This window comes from Capricornis sumatraensis, chromosome 15 (genome assembly GCF_032405125.1).
Source record: "Capricornis sumatraensis isolate serow.1 chromosome 15, serow.2, whole genome shotgun sequence".
Taxonomy (NCBI): Eukaryota; Metazoa; Chordata; class Mammalia; order Artiodactyla; family Bovidae; genus Capricornis; species Capricornis sumatraensis.
Genome location: NC_091083.1, coordinates 49,768,859 through 49,792,015, shown reverse-complemented (window position 1 = coordinate 49,792,015; position 23,157 = coordinate 49,768,859). Strand labels below are relative to the sequence as shown.

Below are 23,157 nucleotides of genomic sequence, written 5' to 3'. Positions count from 1 at the left end.
CTTCATTTTCCTAAGCCCACACGGTTTCTTTCTGTTCAATTCCCTATGTATTTCCTGGCATTTCATTGCACTTTATGCACAGAACATAACAGGCATTAACAGGCCACCTCCTTGGTCTGCTCTCCTCCACTGGTCTTCCCATACCAGCCACACACCACAGAACTCCCCTCAGTCCTTTCCACTCTGTGCTAGAAACTGAACAAGAGCTCTGGGCTTGCTTTTTCTCCCCAAGAAGTTGTCTCAGATTCCAGAAGCTCCCAAAATGAGAACACTCTCTGTCCTTCTAGAACAGTCCAGGTGTATCTCTCACCATCTTTTTGGAGACCTTTTTCATTTTCCAACTTGCAGATACCGGCCCCCCACACCCCGCAAAGTGCATTAAGAGGGTCACCCACATAAAGAGCATCCATAATTTTTAGGCCAAAGACAGAATGTTCACTATCCTTGGGAGAATTACATTTAATTTAAAACAATTTTCAAAGCAGTAAAGAACCTGTTTATTGTGATAGAAGGTTACTATCAACTGAATACTACAGTAGCATATGCTTAATAGGCATTTATATGCACATGCCATATCCCAGCCACATGAATACCTTTCAAAGGAATAATTTAGAAATGCAACTGTCCTCACACAATTCAAACCACCTGCTGCTGAAGAGAATAGTTTTCACATATTCGATCAAAATCTGTCCCTACATTCTTTCTTATAGCTGAACAGAGATGGTTTATTTTGCAACTGTTACTGAAAATGAACTTTAAAAATTTGCAGGCCAAGACTTAAAAAAACAACTCTACTGAGACCTACTAACCAAATTATAAGGGAGACATTATCCATGCTACTGACATTTTATTGTGATAAAATGAATATAACAAAGTTTATCATGCTGCCGGTTTTCAAGTATACAGTTCAGTGGCATTAAGTATATTCACACTGTTGTAAAACCATCATCAACTATCCATTTCCAGGACATTTTCACTTTCCTAAACTGTAACTCTGCCCCCATAAACAGTTAACTCCCCATTTCCTCTTTCCCACGGCCCCTGGTCACCTTCATTCTTCTGTCTCTAGGAATTTAAGTACTCTAAGTACCTTGTATGAATGGAATCATACAATATTTGTTCTTTTGTGACTGGCTTATTTCACTGAGCATAAGGTCATCAGGTTCCTCCATGTTGTAGAACATATAAGGATTTCCTTCCTTTTTAAGGCTAAATAACATTACACGGTATGAATATACTGTATTGTTTATCCGTTCACCCCACCATGGATGCTTGAACTGCTGCCACCTTTTGGGTTTTGTGAATACTGCTGCTGTGAAAAGTAGTGTTGATGTTTACCTGTTCAAGTCCTTGCTTTCAGTTCATTTGAATTACTGGGTCAAATGTTTAAATTTTTTAAGGAACCACCATAGTATTGTTTTTCACAATGGCTACACCACTATATATTCCTAAAAGCAACAGAAGGGTTCCAATTTCTCACTGTTGCTAACACTTATTATTTTTTCATCCTAATAAGTGTGAGGTGGTATCTCACTGTGGTTTTGATGTATGTTTCCCAAATGATTAAGTGATGCTGAGCATATTTTCATGGGCTTATTTGGCTATTTGTAAATCTTCCAAAGAAAAAGGTCTATTCAAGCACTGTGGCTGGTTTTTAAACTTTTGTAAAATATATTATTTGTAAACATTTCTCCCATTCTATGTTTTCACTCTCGACAATGTCCTTTGGTGCACTGAAGCTTTTAATTTTGATGAAGTGCAATCTACCAATTTTTTTTATTCCCTTTGCTTTTGGTGCCACATTTAAGAAATCATTGCCAAATTCAATGTCATGAAACATGTTTTATGTTTTATCCAAAGAGTTTAGGTCTTTAATTCATTCTGAGTTAATTATTTAATATACACTATGTGTGTATCAAGTCACTTCAGTCATGTCTGACTCTGCAACCCTATGGACTGTAGCCCACCAGGCTTCTCTGTCCATGGGATTCTCCAGGCAAGAATACTGGAATGGATGGCCATGCCCTTCTCTAGGGGATTTTCCCAATCCAGGGACCAAACCTGTGTCTCTTGGGTCTCCTGCATCAGTAGGCAGGTTCTTTATCACTAGCACCACCTGGGAAGCCCTAATATATGCTATAAAGGTTCGATTTGGGGGTTTTGGTTATAGATATCCAGTTTTCCCAGCACCATTTGTTGGGTACACTTTAGCCCTTCTCCCATCTAATATCTTAGCATCCTTCTTGAAAGTCACTTAACCGTACATGTGAGGATTTATTTTTGGGCTTTTTATTCTATTCCTTTGGTCTGCATCTGTCCTGGTGGTGATACCATACTGTTTTGATTACTGTAGCTTTACAGTAAGTTTTATAATGAGGAAATGTGAGACCCATGATTGACTTTTAAAAGCTAGAGGTCAAACATGTTCATTAAATTGCAAAGAATCATAGGCTACCACAGAATCCTAGGGCTGCAGCAATCTTATTAAACATTCCTTATAACGAACCCATGCTTTTGTAATATCTCATAAGTACATCATAGCTTGTATTCTTGCTCATTTATGGTGCTCTACAATGAAACTTCTATAAAATTCATGTGGAGTCCTTTGGTGCAGGTGGATAACCCAGTCTTGGGGCATGTAGGTACAGAGCAACATATGGGAAAAAAGTCACTCCACTTAAGGCAAGAAAAGTAGGTTCTACATGCAGGCCCACATCTTATTCATGGGTAAAGCTTGGGCCAGATTAACTGTTCTGTGTGTAACATTAAAAAGGAAATACTAATATCTGTTCTCAGTAAATTGGCATACAGCAGTAAGGATACAATTCTTTTCGACCAAAGACAGTAGCCTGTATCTACAAATTTAATACTAGGAAAGGAATGTACCAGCGGTTTGCTGCAAGGATTCTTAGTATCACTGACTGATATAAAAAAGTTTGTGAGCACACAACTGTCTGCTTCCTTAGACAGACAGCTGTTTCACATTCGGTCACGTGTCACGGGTTAGGAACATACGTCCTGGGGCTGGACAGAAATGGCTGTGAGCACTGGCTACACCATTTTCCAGACACGTGCCTTCATCTGATATGACTCTTATTCTCTCAAGTCCCAGTTTTCTTGAAATTAACCCATGAGAACTACTACAGTCAAGCTCACTGAGCTACTATAAAGATTACACCTGCTGAATAATTTCTGCTGGCTTGTGGTAAATGTTAAGAAAGCCTGATTTGGTAATATGAGTATTAGGAGGCATTAAATTTTACAACTTTAAAACAGTAGGTATCTTCTCCACCTCAGATCACGTGTCCTGCAGATGCAATAATTTAAATTGCACTTACCCTATCTCCAGGTCGCACCATAGGCTCTTGTTTTGTACCTAATTTATGCAGAATGTTGTAAGCAACCTTCATACTTCTTGTCCAGAGTTTGCCTATCAATACAAATTATAAAGACACAATTAATTGTACACATGCATTTTCTACTGTGTATGTGTATGCACATTAACCTATATTGAGAGTACTACTTTTTCACTTTAAGCTTTCAAGTTATTCTGAGTCCTTAGAATCCAGATGGGAAACAAAAGCCAGCAACTCTGATGTATAAAATCTGAGCAGCATGAACACCAGAATAAGGTATTAAATACAAACACCTAGGGTGCTAAGAACCTACAGCAAAGCCACAGAGAATTTAACTATCATCACAGAAGTAGGGGATGATTTCTGAGGAGTAAAGCACACGAGGGATCACAGCATTAGTGTTACCACTAACTTATGTTTTTCAAAATGACACATATTTTCCTTTTTTAATGAGTCCTGCTTTGTGTGGTTCACTTAAGTCATGTCTGACTCTGCAACACCATGGACTGCAGCATACCAGGCTTCCCTGTCCATCACCAACTCCTAGATCTTACTCAAACTCATGTCCCATTGAGTCAGTGATGCCATCCAACCATCTCATCCTCTGTCGTCCCCTTCTCCTTCCCCCTTCAATCTTTCCCAGCATCAGAATCTTTTCCAATGAGTCAGTTCTTCGCATCAGGTGGCCAAAATATTGGAGCTTCAGCTTCAGCATCAGTTCTTCCAACGAACACCCAGGACTGATTTCCTTTAGGATGAACTAGTTGGATCTCCTTGCAGTCCAAGGGACTCTCAACAGTCTTCTCCAGCACCACAGCTCGAAAGCATCAATTCTTTGGCACTCAGCTTTCTTCACAGTCCAACTCTCACATCCATACATGACTATTGGAAAAACCATAGCTTTGACTAGACGGACCTTTGCCGGCAAAGTAATGTCTCTGCTTTTTAATATGCTGTCTAGGTGGGTTGTAGCTTTTCTTCCAAGGAGCAAGGGTCTTTTCATTTCATGGCTGCAGTCACCATCTGCTGTGATTTTGGAGCCCAAGAAAATAAACTCTCTCACTGTTTCCAGTGCTTCCCCATCTATTTGCCACAAGGTGATGGAACTAGATGTCATGATCTTAGTTTTCTGAATGTTGAATTTTAAGCCAGCTTTTTCACTCTCCTCTTTCACTTTCATCAAGAGGCTCTTTAGTTCTTCTTTACTTTCTGCCATCAGGGTGGTGTCATCTGCATATCTGAGGTTATTAATGCTTCTCCCTGAAATCTTGATTCTAGCTTGTGCTTCTTCCAGCCCAGCATTTCTCATGATACACTCTGCATATAAGTTAAATAAGCAGGGTGACAATATATAGCCTTGACGTACTCCTTTTCCTATTTGGAACCAGTCTGTTGTTCCATGTCCAGTTCTAACTGTTGCTTCTTGACCTGCATACAGATTTCTCAGGGCAGGTCAGGTGGTGTGTTATTCCCATCTCTTTCAGAATTTTCCATGGTTTCTTGTGATCCACACAGTCAAAGGCTTTGGATAGTCAAGAAAGCAGAAGTAGATGGTTTTCTGGAACTCTCTTGCTTTTTCAAATGATCCAGCGGATGTTGGGAATTTGATCTCTGGTTCCTCTGCCTTTTCCAAAACCAGCTTGAACATCTGGAAGTACACAGTTCACATACTGTTGAAGTCTGGCTTGGAGAATTTTGAGCATTACATTACTAGCATGTAAGATGAGTGCAATTGTAAGGTAGTTTGAACATTCTGTGGCATTGCCTTTTTGGGGGATTGGAATGAAAACTGACCTTTTCCAGTCCTGTGGGCACTGCTGAGTTTTCCAAATTTGCTGCCATATTGAGTGCAGCACTTTCACAGCATCATCTTTTAGGATTTCAAATAGGTCATCTGGAATTCCATCACCTTCACTAGCTTTGTTCATAGTGATACTTCCTAAGGCCCACTTAACTTCACATTCCAGGATATCTGGCTCTAGGTGAGTAATCATACCACTGCGCTTATCTGGGTCGTAAAGATCTTTTTTGTATAGTTCTTCTGTGTACTCTTGCCACCTCTTCTTAATACCTTCTGCTTCTGTTAGGTCCAAACCATGTCTGTCCTTTATTGTGCCCATCTTTGCATGAAATGTTCCCTTGGTATGCCTAATTTTCTTGAAGAGATCTCTAGTCTTTCCCATTCTATTGTTTTCCTCTATTTCTTTGCATTGATCATTGGGGAAGGCGTTCTTATCTCTCCTTGCTATTCTTCGGAACTCTGTATTCAGATGGGTGTATCTTTCCTTTTCTCCTTTGCCTTTAGCTTCTCTTCATTTCTCAGCTATTTGTAAGGCCTCCTCAGACAACCATTTTGCCTTTTTACATTTCTTTTTCTTGGGGATGGTCTTGATCACTGCCTTCTGTACAAAGTCACGAGCCTCCGTCCACAGTTCTTCAGGTACTCTATCAGATCATGGCTCCTCTGTCCATGGAATTTTCCTTTGAATCTGTTTGTCACTTCCACTGTATAATCCTAAGTGATTTGTGTGATTGCAACTAACATAAAGGCTACTTAGGATGGGTTCTGTAGGGTCTGATACCCCTCTTTCCCTATGTCCTAAGTTTCTCAACTTTAATTTTTCCTAACTTCAGAGTTTTAGGGTTTTTAGATAGTAACCCTTGAATTTAGATAAAGATTATGGTAAGAATTTTGACCTAAAGTTTTGAACTCTGGGGAAAAAACACTACAAAGCAGGATTTAAAAGATTTTTAAGAACATAAGAAAAATGACCAGTTTTGAAGAACCTGCTTAGATTCAAATCCCTGCCTTCCTCTCAGTGCCAGACATTTTCTCAGCAGGTCTAGGTGACAGCAAACAGTATGAGATTGAATCAAAATGACTTTTAAAATCTAACATGAATTTTTGGACACATAAAGGCCTTTTATAACATTAGGTTCTATAAGCTTTCAGAAGCAGTCAAGGTGTTAAGAGATTTGCAGTAATAGTAGTGTGAAAGTTTCTCAGTCTTGTTCTACTCTTTGTGACTCCATGGACTGTAGCCTGCCAGGCTCCTCTGTCCATGGAATTTACCAGGCCAGAATACTGGAGTGCAAACCCATTCCCTTCTTCAGGGGATCTTCCCAACCCAGGGACCAATCCCAGGTCTCCCACACTGCAGGTGGATTCTTTACCATCTGAGCCACAAGGGAAGCCCAAGAACACTGGAGTGGGTAGCCTATTCCTTCTCCAGCGGATCTTCCTGACCCAGGAATCGAACAAGTATCTCCTGCATTGCTGGTGGATTCTTTACCAGCTGAGCCACAAGGGAAACGATAGTATAGTAAAGATAACAACAATTTGAACTATTTCCTATAAATGCAATCTCTGTTCTAATCTCTTTCCTATTTAAAATGTAAAAGCTAAATTAACATACAGTTTGAATGAAAAGAATCTGAATTTGTCTTATTTCATATCGGATTCTGTAGCAACACAATTTAGGGTTGCTCCTGTCTTCCTACCAATGGATTTATCAACTTGTCTCTCCCCTTAGTGATTAAGGGAACAAAGAAGACTTTTCCACTGTTTCTGATTCCTGTAACTCCTAGACATTCCTGGTTCATAGTATGCGCTCAACAAATGTTTGTTTTATTAACAGCATATTAGTTCAGTTCAGTCGCTCAGTCATGTCTGACTCTTGTCGACCTCATAAATCACAGCACGCCAGGCCTCCCTGTCCATCACCAACTCCCGGAGTTCACTCAGACTCACGTCCATTGAGTCAGTGATGCCATCCAGCCATCTCATCCTCTGTCGTCCCCTTCTCCTCCTGCCCCCAATCCCTCCCAGCATCAGAGGCTTTTCCAATGAGTCAACTCTTCACATGAGGTGGCCAAAGTACTGGAGTTTCAGCTTTAGCATCATTCCTTCCAAAGAAATCCCAGGGCTGATCTCCTTCAGAATGGATTGGTTGGATCTCCTTGCAGTCCAAGGGACTCTCGAGAGTCTTCTCCAACACCACAGTTCAAAAGCATAATTTCTCCGGCGCTCAGCCTTCTTCACAGTCCAACTCTCACATCCATACATGACCACAGGAAAAACCACAGCCTTGACTAGATGGACCTTAGTTGGCAAAGTAATGTCTCTGCCTTTGAATATGCTGTCTAGGTTGGTCATAACTTTTCTTCCAAGGACTAAGCATATTAAGCAAGCTGTAAAAAGCACAGAATTACGGTATTCATTTGAGCCTACTTGAGTACTAAGAGTAATTACCGTGACATTTTATTCACACTCCTCTTCCACCTTCCTTAACTCCATCTTCTCAAGATTGGCTATTTTACAATTATTTGGTTTTTATTTGGTGATTGCATTTTCTCCCCAAGGAGTTACTAGCCTTTAGAAATAACTCAGGGAGTTATTTTTTCCTAAAGAAATCACAAATATTTTGTGTTGTCAGATTTCTTTAATGTGAACAATGTTAGAAAATTATTTTGGCTGAACAAACAATAACAATCAACTTGTTTTAACTGAAACAAAAAATCAATGTTATAAACTAACACATCAATTACAATCAATTAGCACCATTAAATTTTCTTAAAAATTTCAACTTCATTCTCAGTTTGGAATATTAAAGTTGATATCATCATGAAGTCATATAAAAGCCAATTTACCACAGACAATTTGAAAAAGGCAACAACACACTTTGGCAAAGTTCTAGAAATATTCTTCTAGTAGAAAAAATAAACAGCAAATTGCTGATTTAAATTAAAGACAATACAACAGTCCTTGACTGATTTAGAAAGGAGAATGAAAAAAAATTCCCAACCAGGAACACTCACCCAGGCAAAGTTATCATTCAGAACTGAAGGACACATAGTTTTCCAGACAAGCAAAAAGCTAAAGAAATTCATCACCACTAAAGCAGTATTATAAATCCTTCTAAAAAACAAAAGACGAGAAAACACTTTCAAACTCATTTTACAAGGCCTGTGTTATCCTCGTATCAAAACAAGACAAGGACACCATGAGAAAATCAGAGGTCTGAAGAACACAAATGTACAAATCCTCAACAATATATTAGCAAACCAAATTCAATAATATGTTAAAATGATCATACACCATGATCAAATGGATTTATTGCAGAAATGCAAGGATGGTTCAACATCCACAAATCAATTAATGTGATTAATATGGCACATTAACAGAATGAAGGATAAAAATCATACGACCATCTCAGCTGATGCAGAAAAAAATTTTTTAATTCAGTATCTATTTAGGATAAAAACTCTCAACAAAGTGCATACAGAGAAAACATACCTAACAAAATGAAAGTCCTATGTGACAAATTCACAGCTAATAGCATACTCAACAGTGAAAAGCTAAAGTATTCCCTCTAAGATTCAGAAATAAGACAAGGATGCTCACTTTTGCCATGTTTATTCAATATAGTATTTTAAATCCTAGCCAGAGTAACCAGGCAAAAAAAAAAAAAAAAAAAGCATCCAAACTGGAAAAGGAAGATGAAAAACTGTCACTACTTGCAGGTAACATGACATTATACATAGAAAACCTTAAGACAATACAAAAAAAAAAGAGTAATAAATGAATTCAGTAAAGTAGCAAAATACAAAATCAATATATTGTTATCAGAAAACTGCTGTGTCTATATACTAATAATAAACTACTAGAAAGAGAAACCAAGAAAAAGACCCTATTTACAACAGCATCGAAAGGAATAAAATACCTCAAAATAAAATTAATCAGGAGGTAAAAAACCTGTACATTCAAAATTGTTAAGACTTGGGACTTCCCTGGAGGTCCGGTGGTTTAAGGCTTCGTGCTTCCACTGTAGGGGGCACAGATCTGATCCCTGGTTGGGCACTTAAGATCCAGCATGCCACATGGTGTGGCAAAGAACAAACAAACAAACAAAAAAAACCCACTACAAAAAGCACAATGAAAATTAAGCCCCATAAAATCTGCATCTTAAAAAAAAAAAAAAACAACTGTAAGACTTTGATAAAGAAGCTGAAGACAACACAAACAAATGGAAAGATATTCTGTGCTCGTGGATTAGAAAAAACAGTTTTGTTAAGGTATCTGTACTACTCAAAGCAATCTAAATCCAATCCCAATCAAAATTCCAACAGCACTGTTCACAGAAATAGAACAAACAATTCTAAAATTTGTATGAAATCATGAAAGACCCCACATGGCCAAAGTCATTTTAAGAAAGAAAAACAAAGCTAGAGACATCATGCTCCCTGACATTACAAAACTACCAGTAATAAGAACAGTATGATACTGGCACAAAATCAGACATATAGATCAATGAAACAGAATAATCCATAAATAAACCCACACATATATGTCAACTGATTTATGACAAAGGAGCCAAGAAAGGGAAAAGGACAGTCTTTCAATAAATGATGCTTGGAAAACAGTACCCAATCAGCTCCTGGTCTGAACCTGGCCAGGGATGAGGGTCAGACAGGAAAGTCTTCTATCTTTCTGACTGACTAAAATCTATTTCTAAGAGTATAATTAAAAAAAAAAAATCAATCCTATGTCCCATTATGGGTAAAATACCCTTTATCCACTAAGAATTTCCCAACGAAGCCGGAAGAAAAAAATTGAGACTATGAAAACATATGCTCCTGAATCCCATTTCCTTCCATGAGATGCACAGGATAATGATGGAGTCTACAGTGGGGGCCCCACTAAAAGTTGGGTTATGTTACTTAACACAACACCTCGCTCCTGACCTCCATTGCTAATGGAGAAAACAGTTTCTTTCCTACCTGCAATTAGAAGAGCATTATTATCACAGAGATAAAACCGGAAGTTAAAAATGGTAATGTAACCTCACACATGCAGATATAAGCCATTTTGTCTTTTAGTTATGAAGCTGATTTCTTTGCAACGCTGCGGCAGAGTGTGTGAAAATGACCTGACAATTTGCTTTCTCCAAGGCCCATTATCTGTGAAGCAAAGAGAAAGGAATCTCTCTCATATAGTTAACTATTTCCAAAAGTTTATGGACTGCATTAATCATACTGAATAAAGAGTTAAAGTTTGCTTCCCTTGCTTGCTAGAAAAGCACTGTGGAAACAAATTTTGTTTCTTCTGAGTGATGCATGTCAAAGGGTTCTATATACATTCTTTCTTGTTTCATTTCTTTAACTACCAATCTTTCTTCAAAGCATTAATTTAATATACATTCCAAGAGGTTAAATCCAACATCTTTTTATTAGAGTTACAGTCACTAATTTTTGTATCACTTTCTGGTTTTTACTAAAAAACATTAACAAATAATTTTTCACATTCAAATCAAATAATTTTTCTATACTGGCTAGGCCCAAAGTTCATTTGGATTTTCAATAGTATCTTACAGGAAAACGCAAATGAACTTTTTGGCCAATCCAATATTTCCTTTTGGGTTCCATTTATTTCCATATTGGAAACATAAGGCAACACAAATATAAACTGCCACCCTGAAAGTCGCAGTTGTGTGCAGGCACAAGCAGACAAAAGATGGATAAGCCTCAAAGGATTACCGTAAGTGAGGATGTAGAGAGGTTTTCCATTTGTGTCCATCGTGGTCAAGCATGGGGCCTTTGGTGAGATGGTCCCCCATCGCTGTAACGCTGCTTCTAAAGATGGGGGCCAATTGGTAACCACACCCAGCTGCTCCCCACGCATCGCCAACATCTGGGCTCCCTCTGGCTTTGGCTGGTTTGGATCTGGTTGTTGAACTAAATACATTTGAACACAGAAGGTTTTCAAGAAAAGTACAACCATTATTAGCACAATCATTCTTATTCATTTTAAAGAAGCTAGAAGACTTATACTTGAGTTAGAAATTTATTACAGGAAACATGCACAGATGCTTTTCTAGAATTAGAGCTACAACTGACATATGAGCCTCACAGATATAACCAAGGCACGTAATTCTTCCAACATCCAAGGCAATGTCAGGATGTGGAACTTAGGGAGATCGGAATGCATTTATAAACGGGCAAGTAAAACTATGCATTTTAGCACACCTAGAGTCTAACATTACAATGGTGAAAGTAAAGTTGCTCAGTTGTGTCCAACTCTTTGCAACCCCATGGACTGTAGCCTACCAGGCTCCTCTGTCCATGGGATTTTCCAGGCAATAGTACTGGAGTGGATTGCCATTTCCTTCTCCAGGGGATCTTTCCAAACCAGGGACTGAACCCAGGTCCCCCGCATTGTAGACAGGCACTTTACTGGCTGAACCACCAGGGAAGTCCTAAACATTACAATAGCCATGTTTAAAACATCAATTCTCAACATACACCAGTAACTGTAGACTCCAAAGAGTTCAAATCTGGCTGAAGTATATTGTGCCCTTGAAATATGGAGATATAAATTTGAATTTGCTACAACTACCATGAGTAACTAGCACAGCTCATATTTCCTTAAGTAAAACAAAGATAAATGCCCTATAATTAGAACGATCTGCCGGAATCTTTAGATGGGTGAGAATCTGAGTGGTGATTCTTTGTACTTCTAGGAAGGTTTCTTGCACAGTGTACGACAGATGATTTCCACTTGCTGGCTAGAAAATCAACCATGTCTTACTTGTGGCACAAAGACCAAGAAAATAAGGAGACTGGTTTTGATACAACAAGCAGCACTTTGTTTCAATTTTAGATTTTCTTGTATTAAAAGGCTCAGGAATGTTCAGAGTGAAGACATCCAGCTCCTGAAGCTGTCCAGAGAGGCAAGGCAAGATTCCCACAGCTCACTTTGCATTCCTCTAAAGCCTACGCAGAGAGAATGCACTGTTTGCTGAGCTCAGGTTGTCTGATTTCCTTGCATTTCTGTAGCTTCATGGAGTCCTTAGAAAGAGGACTGGCTCATGGGACAAAATCACATGCTTCTCAGAGTCAGTACCAGTGGTAATTAAACCAGCTGTTTTGGGACTGAGCATATGTTTGTTTAAAGGGACCTTGCGGAACAGTACCTACAGTTTCTAGGCAGGATTCTTGTTTCCTGTGAACACAAGATTATTGTTTTTAAAGATCAAACCACCTTGGTCAAGAAATACCTTCAGTTTATGGGGTCACAGAAACACTGGATGAGGGGGGAGGAAGGGGCTCTTTTACCTTCTAGTAGTTCCTCAAAGTCATCGACGAAGAATTCCCGTAAGGGTGGTCGTTTGGGTCGTTTGAGGGTATTGACGAGCTGCTGGATCTTTGCAGATACACGGCTACTTACAGGCACACCTGAAAACAGAATCATGAGGCAGGTGGACTGACTCTAAGCACAAACCACCATGAATAAGCAGCCACAGTAAAAACGGCTGTGGAACCACAGTCTGTCCCATCTCAGCCTGGTGCCCTCTGTGTCCCTAGATGACTTCTGTCAACAAGAACATTCCGAGGAGAGTGGTCCCAGCATGTGGCCTTGCTGGGAAGCCTCGACAGAGAATAAAGATGGAGCAGAAATGATTCTCTTTACCCTGTGAGCTGTCTAGCTCTGGTGACCTTGGGAACAGCTCCAGACCACCGACTGGGCTTGGTCCCACCTCTATTCCTAAAAAAAGGGTCTGTCATCTCCTCATTCATATCCGTCTCAGGTTCTCCTCTGTCTCATCAGAAAGCTGATGAAGCAGCGAGATCTTCCCCAAGTCCCAGTCTCCCCTGAGACCACCTGTGCTCGGCCTCCAGTTGTCACCCTGACACCTCCCGATGAAGTACAGGGACCTGAGGTGCTACAAGTGCCACTATCCTCTTTCAGGTGACAGCCGGGTCTCTTCTATATGCCTTTCAGACCCACTCTCCTGAGTGAACATTTAGGGAACACATCCCAGAAGCAAAGCAACTGAAGTCTCTAAATTCAATTTATGATATTAACACAGAACTCACATATATTAATATTTATCCATGGGTACTGAGGAAAATAAACCCCACCTTATAATACGTTTCTTAGGATAATAAATGCTACATAGTTTTGAAAATGATCAGTGAAAAAGACGTGGAATTTTAAAAAATTTAAATGAATGAACAAAAGGAGCACCAAGACACTGAAGCCATAACTGGATCAAACGTACCCTCCTCTGCAGGCAGATTTCATTCCTATTCAAAGGTGCTTAGAAACCTGAACCTGTAAATTTACAGGCCTAGAACCTTCTAAGCTCCTGGACAAAAGAACCACAACCACAGGAGGTCTTTCTTGTTCTGACTGAGCCAGAGGCCTTTATCCATGGCACATGCATGTGTGTTCAGTCTTTCAGTCAAGTCTGCCACTTTATGAATCCACTGATTGTAGCCCATCACACTCTTTTGTCCATTGGATTCTCCAGGCAAGAATACTGGACTGGGCTGCCACACCTTCCTCAGGGGATCTTCCCGACCCAGGGATCAAACCTGTATCTTCTATGTCTCCTACACTGATAGGTGGGTTCCTTAACCGCTAACCTTACCTGGGAAGCTGTCCACCACACAGTGTCACAAAAACAGAACTCAGCTTTTGGAATGATATGACAGCTTTCAAGGAAAATTTTCAATCAAATAACCATTTTAATAGTCTCAAATATTCTATGAGCATTTTCAGAATTGAGACATTAAATATTTTACAATCTTGAAAATATATAAAAATATACAACCCAAAATTCTCAGTATCTAAACATAATGTTCCCCTATTAAATAGTCCCAGCTAATCTGGTTAGCTGATCCTAGCTAATAAGACTTAAATTGAAGAAAGTACGGAAAACCACTAGGCCATTCAGGTATGACATAAATCAAATCCCTTAGGATTACACAGAGAAAGTAACAAATAGATTCAAAGGATTAGATCTGACAGAGTGCTTGAAGAACTATGGATGGAGGTTCATGATGTTGTACAGGACGCATCACCATCCCCAAGGAAATGAAAGGCAAAAAGGCAAAATGGTTGTCTTAGAAATAGCTGAGAAATGAAGAGAACCTAAAGACAAATGTGAAAAGGAAAGATATACCCATCTGAATACAGAGTTCCAAAGAATAGCAAGGAGAGATAAGAAAGCCTTCCTTAATGATCAATGTAAAGAAATAGAAGAAAACAACAGAATGGGAAAGACTAAAGATCTCTTCAAAATTAGAGATACCAAGAGAACATTTCATGCAAAGATGGGCACAATGAAGGACAGAAATGGTATGGACCTAACAGAAGCAGAAGATATTAAGAAGAGGTGGCAAGAATACACAGAAGAACTGTACAAAAAAGATCTTCACAACCCAGATAATCACGATGGTGTGATCACTTAACTAGAGCCAGACATCCGGGAATGCAAAGTCAACTGGGCTTTAGGAAGCATCACTATGAACTAAGCTAGTGGAGGTGATGGAATTCCAGTTGAGCTTTCTCAAATCCTAAAAGATGATGCTGTGAAAGTGCCTCACTCAATATGCCAGCAAATTTGGAAAACTCAGCAGTGGCCACAGGACTGGAACAGGTCAGTTTTCATTCCAATCCCAAAGAAAGGCAATGCCAAAGAATGTCCAAACCACTGCACAGTTGCAGTCATCTCACACGCTAGCAAAGTAATGCTCAAAATTCTCCAAGCCAGTTTTCAATAGTACATGAACTGTGAACTTCCAGATGTTCAAGCTGGATTTATAAAAGCCTAAGGAACCAGGATCAAATTGCCAACATCCGCTGGATCATCAAAAAAGCAAGAGGTCCAGAAAAACAACTACTTCTGCTTCAATGACTATCCCAAAACCTTTGTGTGGATCACAACAAACTGGAAAATTCTGAAAAAGATGGGAATAACAGACCACCTGACCTGCCTCCTGAGAAATCTGTATGCAGGTCAGGAAGCAACAGTTAGAACCAGATATGGAACAACAGACTGGTTCCAAATCCAAGGAAAGGAGCACGTAAAGGCTGTATATTGTCACCCTGCTTATTTAACTTATATGCAGAGTACATCATGACAAATGCTGGACTGGATGAAGCTGGAATCAAGATTGCCTGGAGAAACATCAATAACCTCAGATATGCAGATGACACCACCCTTAAGGCAGAAAGTGAAGAGGAACTAAACAGCCTCTTGATAAAAGGGAAAAAGGACAGTGAAAAAGTTGGCTTGAAAATCAACATTCAGAAAACTAAGATCATGGCATCCAGTCCCATCACTTCATGGGAAAGAGATGGGGAAGCACTGGAAACAGTGAGAGACTTTTCTTGGGCTCCAAAATCACTGCAGATGGGGACTGTAGCCATGAAATGAAAAGACGCTTGCTTCTTGGAAGAAAAGCTATGACCCACCTAGACAGCATGTTAAAAAGCAGAGGCATTACTTTCGCCAACAAAGGTCCGTCTAGTCAAAGCTATGGTTTTTCCAGTAGTCATATATGGATGTGAGAGTTGGACTATAAAAAAAGCTGAGCACTGGAGAATTGATGCTTTTGAACTGTGGTGCTAGAGAAGACTCTTGAAGAGTCCCTTGGAATGCAAGGAGATCCAACCAGTCAATGCTAAAGGAAATCAGCCCTGAATCAGCCCTGGAAGGACTGATGCTGAAGCTGAAAGTCCAATACTTTGTCCACCTGATGTGAAGGACTGACTCATCGGAAAAGACCCTGATGCTGGGAAAGATTGATGGCGGGAGGAGAAGGGGACAACAGAGGATGAAATGGTTGGATGGCATTACCGACTCAAAGGACATGAGTTTGAGCAAGCTCCGTGAGTTGGTGATGGACAGGGAAGCCTGGCATGCTGCAGTCCATGGGGTCACAAAGAGTAGGACACGACTGAGCAACTGAACTCAAGTGAATCTGGTTTGGATGAATCAGAGATTATTTCTCAAGGCCACTGGTACTCCAGCTTAAACAGGACACACACATTATTTCAGGACCCAGCTCAGAGTTTCTCATGTGTTAGGTCTGGGATGTGGCCCAGAATCTGTTTTCCAACAACTGCCCCATGTGGTTCTGATACCAGATGCTATCACTCCACTGGACTAGACAACAGATGAATTTACCTGGAGGAGGAGATGAAGATGATAAATTTCAAAGGCAACAAAGATACTAAAGAGGTGAAGACAAGGACAACAGTAATGATGGATTCAAGAAACAATGGATTTAGTGGAGGACTACACAGACATTGACACTGAGAAGCAGTCCAGAGAAACCAGTCATACTGGACACTGGACTGACTCCATTTGTACTAACAGAGAACTCGCAATCCAGCAACCTTGGGCTCTGACCACAGTGAGGAGGCATCAGCCTGTTGGAGGCTGGGTTCAGGCCTCCTCATTACCCCTGAGTCACTGGGTCACAGACACAAGCACATTGGTATAGAGGGCACACAGAAGCTGCTACAAACATCTTCCAAGTAAAGAACACTTTACATCATCATCAGGTTCCATGCTAACTGTCATGACCCTGGAGGTCAAGGAATGCAGAATAAAGCATGAAGTTCATGTTCCAGCCTGTCACTTCAGAATGGGTAACAGGAAGATGTTAGAGCATGCAAAGATGAAAGATTCAAGGATTAAGAGAACCCCAATGGCTGTACACAAATCACCAACACTTTATTCAACATGGAGGGAGAAAAGGACCCTCTTTCTTCCAAAGTCTAAAGCACCACACTGCCCATCTTTGTCAATTATTTCAGATGTGTTAATCCATATTGATCTCCAAGTACCTGTTCATAGTCTTAACACCTGCACTAATTTTGTAACTGTGGAATCAACATCATTCACCACCAAAAACAGCAGGATTTTATCAAATCTTTTTCTTCTCATGACTAAACTCCTACAGCAAGGAGTAACTCTTGACCTTGGAGACAGTCTGCACTTCCTGTAACTGTGCCACTTTCTAGGGAAGCTCATGAGCCGACTGTGTCCCTAGAAGAAACACATCCAGTCAGGGCACAGAAGGGCACTTGGAATTTACAAAGGAGGAAAACTTGCTGGAAGACATACCATCGCCAGTCTCCATGAGCTCGGCATTGCCATACTTCGGGGCTGTCCGTGACGTCGTGGAGCCCTGCGGCCTTTCTACTTGTATTGCATGTTCTGAGGTGTAAGTGGTTACATCAGGAGGTGCAGAGTGATTTTCTGTAAAGAAGCAAACTGTAAGTTTTCTGGTAATCATGATACATTTATTATGAAAGCTACATAAGCAGTTTTCAAAAATGCCACATCCTAAGAAGAGGACAAGATTCTGAATCAAAAACTAGAAAAAAACAGGCATAAAGATGGTCTTTACCATAATTTACACTGCTCAACATGAACAAAGTTAGGTAAAACTTCAGTCACAATATCACTGAAGGACCCACATCAATGACTCACTGTAACATTTTAATTAGAATAAGTCATCAAGTGGCCAATGGAAGAAGATAGTGTAAGTTATGTGCTTGCTCATAACAGAGTAATTTACCTGTCTGTCATAATAGAGGCAGTTAAGAGTTAAGCTTTAGATATAGAGAGCCTGAGGTTTGACTCCCAATTCTGCAAATTCTTGAGACCTTGGAAAGCATGCTGATCTCTACACTTTGGTCTCTTCATTCATCAAATGGGAAAAATGGTAACTAGTTGCTTGTTGGATACACGTATGTAAATAAGTTAACATATGTAAAGTTTGTAATACTATACAGAAGGGGTTATCAAAACTATACCCAAGAAAAAGAAATGCAAAAAGGAAAAATGGTTGTCTGAGGAGGCCTTAAAAACAGTGGAGAAAAGAAGAGAAGCGAAAGGCAAAGGAGAAAAGGAGAGATATATTCATCTGAAGGCAGAGTTCCAAACATTAGCAAGGAGATAAGAAAGCCTTACTCAATGATCAATGCGAAGAAATAGAAGAGAACAACAGAATGGGAAAGACTAGAGATCTCTTCAAGGAAATCAGATACCAAGGGAACATTTCATGCAAAGATGGACACAATAAAGTACAGAAATGGAAAAAAAAACAACAGAAAGACAGAAATGGTACGGATCTAACAGAAGCAGAAGATACTAAGAACAGGTGGCAAGAATACACAGAAGAACCATACAAAGAGATCTTAATGACCCAAATAACCACAATGGTGTGATTACTTACCTAAGAGTCAGACATCCTGGAGTGTGAACTTGAGTGGGCCTTAGGAAGCATCACTATGAACAAAGCTAGTGAAGGTGATGGAATTCTAGTTATGCTATTTCAAATCTTAAAAGATGCTGCTGTGAAACTGCTGGCATTCAATATGCCAGCAAATTTGGAAAACTCAGCAGTGGCCACAGGACTGGAAAAGGTGTTTTCATTCCAGCCCCAAAGAAGGGCAATGCTAAAGAATGTTCAAACTACTACACAACTGCACTCATTGCAGATGCTAGCAAAGAAATGCTGAAAATTTTCCCATTATGCTTCAACAGTACATGAACCGAGAACTTCCAGATGTCCAAGCTGGATCTTAAAAAGGCAGAGGAACCAGACATCAAATTGCCAACATCCAGTGGATCATCGGAAAAGGAAGAGAATCCTAGAAAACCATCTACTTCTACTTCACTAACTACGATAAAGCTTTTGGCTGTGTGGATCCCAACAAACTGTGGAAAATTCTTCAAGAGATAAGATTACCATACCACCTTACCTGCCTTCTGAGAAATCTCTGTGCAGGTCAAGAAGCAACAGTTAGAACTAGATATGGAACAACAGACTGGTTCCAAATCGGGAAAGGAGTATGTCAAGGCTGTATATTGTCACCGTGCTTATTTAACTTATATGCAGAGTATATCATGTGAAATGCTGGACTGGATGAATCAAAAGTTGGAATCAAGATTGCCAAGAGAAATATCAATAACCTCAGATATGCAGATGACGCCACCCTTATGGCTGAAAAGGAAGAAAAACTAAAGAGTCTCTTGATGAAAGTGAAAGAGGACAGTGAAAAAGTTGGCTTAAAACTCAACATTCAAAAAACTAAGATCATGGCATCTGGTTCCATCACTTTTTGGCAAATAGATGGGGAATAACTGGGAACAGTGACCATCTTTATTTTCTTGGGCTCCAAAATCACTGCAGATGCTGACTGCATCCATGAAAGTAAAAGACACCTGCTCCTTGGAAGAAAAGTGAAAAAAGTGAAAGTCGCTCAGAGTCTGACTCTTTGAGACCCCACAAACTATACAGTCCATGGAATTCTCCAGGCCAGAATACTGGAGTGGGTAGCCTTTCCCTCCTCCAGGGGGTCTTTCCAACCCAGGGATCAAACCCAGGTCTCCCACATTACAGGCAGATTCTTTACCATCTGAGCCACAGGGGAAGCCCAAGAATACTGGAGTGGGTAGCCTTTCCCTCCTCCAGGGGATCTTCCCAACCCAGGGATCAAATCCAGGTCTCCCACATTGCAGGCAGATTCTTTACCATCTGAGCCACAAGCCCAAGAATACTGGAGTAGGTAGCCTTTCCCTTCTCCAGCGGATCTTCCCAACCCAGGAATTGAACCAGAGTCTCCTACACTGCAAGTGGATTCTTTACCAACTGAGCTATCAGGGAAGCCCCCTTTGAAGAAAAGCTATGACAAACCTAGACAGCATATTAAAAAACAAAGACATTTCTTTGCCGACAAAGATCCATATAGTCAAACCTATGGTTTTTCCAGTAGTCATATATGGATGTGAGAGTTGGACCATAAAGACATTTGGGTGTCAAAGAATTGATGCTTTTATTCTTTTTTAATTTATTTTAATTGGAGGTTAATTACTTTACAATATTAGAATTGATGCTTTTGAGCTATGATGTTGGAGAAGACTTGAGAGGCCCTTGGACTGCAAGATCAAGCCAGTCAATCCTAAAGGAAATCAACCCTGAATATTCATTGGAAGAACTGATGCTGAAGCTCCAATTCATTGGCCACCTGATGCGAAGAACTCACTCATTTGAAAAGATCCTGATGCTGAGAAAGACTGAAGTCAGTAGGAGACAGGACAACAGAGGACAAGACGGTTGGATGGTATCACCAACTCAACACACCTGAGTTTGAGCAAGCGCCGGGAGATGAAGGATAGGGAAACCTGCGTGTTGCAATCCATGGGGTCTCAAAGAGTTGGACATGACTGAGTGACTGAACAACACATGTGAAATTCTGAGAACAATGCGTGATAGAAATAGTGGCTATTTTAATATCTGTTTTAGCATGAACAGTATTGAACAGTCCAGTCATTCAAAAAACAATTGTTTACATCTATTGTGTATGGGATACTGCGTTCTGCACATGAGACATGCAGTGAGCCCTCCACACATTACTTGATGATAAAACTTAAGAACTTAAATGGTTAAACGGAGAAAGCCCAATTTTGCATTTATTAAATAAGACATATGACTTCCCTGGTGGTACAGCGGATAAGAACCGATCTGCCAATGCAGGGAACATGGGTTCAACCCTTAGTTCAGGAACTAAGCCTGTTTGCCACAATGACTCAGCCTGCATGCTGGAACTACTGAAACCCATGAGCCTAGAGCCTGAGCTCAACAAGAGAAGCCACCACAATGAGAAGCCCACAGACCACAATTAGAGAGTAGCTCTTGCTCTCAGCAACTGGAGAAAGCCCACACACAGCAAAGACCCAGGCACACTGAGTATGTCAAATGAGACTTGTGAAGTCATTTTATACATAGTAAGTTCTAGTAATGGGTATTATACTATTAATTTTGATTTGTTAAGCCTTACGATACAGAAACTAGAAGATTTAACTGGTTTGTGAAGCTTCTATAATTCCACATGAAAGAAGTGTAATATTTTGTGCTGTTAAAGGGGAGCAGGTACTGGAAAGCCTTTCTCCTGTGGCCACTGCCTACCTTGGCACTACAAATGAAGGCCAGGTTAAACTGTGAACTCACCAATGAAAAGCACAAGAACAAGGAAAAACAGAACACCAAAGAGATCACAGAAAGAAAACTGTTTAAAGACTGCGCTAAACAAGAAGCCAGGGCATGCCCAGTTGACTTTGCTGGGAACCTGTATGCCAGGGACTCAAATTTTAGCTGTTGTGCAAGTGTCTGGAAACCACCTCAGTCATGGGTATTGTTCTGAGGTTGCAGGTAATTTTAACAAGTAGGTAAATTGGCAAGTCCCGAATCCACCTGAAGTGAAGAGACTGACTTCTATGGCAGTGAACATGTGTACATTAAGAGATATTACACCAAGTGAGACTTGAGGCTGAGAAATATTAACCTGAACTCCTAGGTAAGCTTCAAATGTAGCAACAGTCCAACCAATGCAGGTACTTGGGACTCTGGAGACCCTTGAGCCCGGGCACACTAATCAGTGCATGGAAAACCTCATGGGAGGTCCACGTCTCAGAGCTCATCACCTGGGACTGGTTATTGACTTTCCTATGCCTCCATCCCGCATCCTGTAAAAGAGGTATTAATGACAGTGCCTACCTCTGAGTGACAGTGGGAATCACACAGATAAAGGGACACAAGCACTGGTGTTACCAGACATGTAGACAGACGTGCCAGGAGAGGAACCATAGGCAGCTCATGGCACCAACAACTACTCTTCCAGAGTCTGAACCTGGAGATCACTGATAACAGCTGGCATCAGCCCCTAAGCACAGGCCATCAGCAGAGAGCCCAGCTCCCCACTTCTCATCTCCCTGTTCCAGAAGTGCCCAGGCAGTTATGTACTGAACTATGTCCTCTCTAAATTCACATGTTGGAGTCTAATCCCCAGGTCCTCAGAAGGTGACTGTGTTTGGAGACAGTGGTCAATAAATTTATTCACGGTTGTACTGGGTCTTCACTGCTGCCTACAGGCTTTCTCCGGTTGTGGCGAGCAAGGGCTACTCTCCAGCTGCGGTGTGTGGGCTTCTTGCTGCAGTGGCTTCTCTTGTCGTGGAGCGTGGGGAAGGGCGCGCGGGCTTTAGCAGTTGTGGTGCAAGGGCTTAGCTGCTCTGTGGCATGTGGAATCTTCCCAGACCAGGGATTGAACCCATGTCCCCTGCATTCTCAGGTGGATTCGTAATCACTGGACCACAAGGGAAGTCTGAGAAAGTGATCTTTAAAAAGATAATTAAGGCATAAATGAAGCCACCAGGAAGGGCCCTAATTCAATCTAACTGGTGTCCTTGTAAGAAAAGATGAGGTCACAGATACCCACAGAGAAGACAGCTGTCTAAATGCCCAGCAGAGAGGCCTCAGAAGAAACTGCTGACACTGTGATCTCAGACTTCCAGCCTCCAGGATTGCAAACCAAGGAATGAGAGTTGTTTAAGCTATGTTTAAAGTGCTCTGTTATGGCTGCTTGAGCCACCACCACACACACTTAAGGGAAATTTCTTAGATCACAGCCCAGAAAAAGCTCACCTGTTAGAGAGAGGAGGGTGGGGATGGGATGCTTTGTCAGACTCCTGAGGACCATTTAAATGACCCCCTTAATATTTCAGACACTGCATTCATTCATTCTCTTCATCTCCCCCGCATGTGCTTATTCATTCTCTTCATCTCCCCGGCACGTGCTTTTGCCAAACAGACCTTATTTCATGTTTCAATATAATCTAGTTTTCCATGGCTGAGTAGTTAACTCACAGGGGCCTCATATTTCAAATCAAACTACAATAGATGCCAACATATGATGAGTAACATTTCAGATTAGCCACATAAGACAAAAGCAGCTAAAACGTTAAGCTCCCTGCATTTCCATCTTACTCAGATTTACCTATTCCTGTTACATGGTAGCCACACCACTGTGACAGTCAACACGTCTTTGTGCTGAGCGGCCACTTTGAAGGTGGGAAAAGGAACCATTCCAATACATCTGGTGATTAAGACATAGGAGCAGTGACAGCTGCGTGACTTCAATGTGCTTTCCAAACTTATT

General features: G+C 40.7%; 1 protein-coding gene across 2 annotated transcripts in view; it reads right to left on the bottom strand.

Annotated features, from left to right (window-relative positions):
• The window catches only part of DIP2C (disco interacting protein 2 homolog C), a 309,984-nt gene that overhangs the window by 85,817 nt on the left and 201,010 nt on the right, over window positions 1–23,157 (bottom strand). For both annotated transcript variants that reach the window (XM_068987609.1, XM_068987610.1), the window contains 4 exons: window positions 17,279–17,413; window positions 12,471–12,590; window positions 10,893–11,090; window positions 3,339–3,430 (listed from right to left, as the gene is read on the bottom strand). In XM_068987609.1, the coding sequence (XP_068843710.1) occupies window positions 3,339–3,430; window positions 10,893–11,090; window positions 12,471–12,590; window positions 17,279–17,413 (545 nt within the window). The remainder of the gene's footprint in view (window positions 1–3,338; window positions 3,431–10,892; window positions 11,091–12,470; window positions 12,591–17,278; window positions 17,414–23,157) is intronic.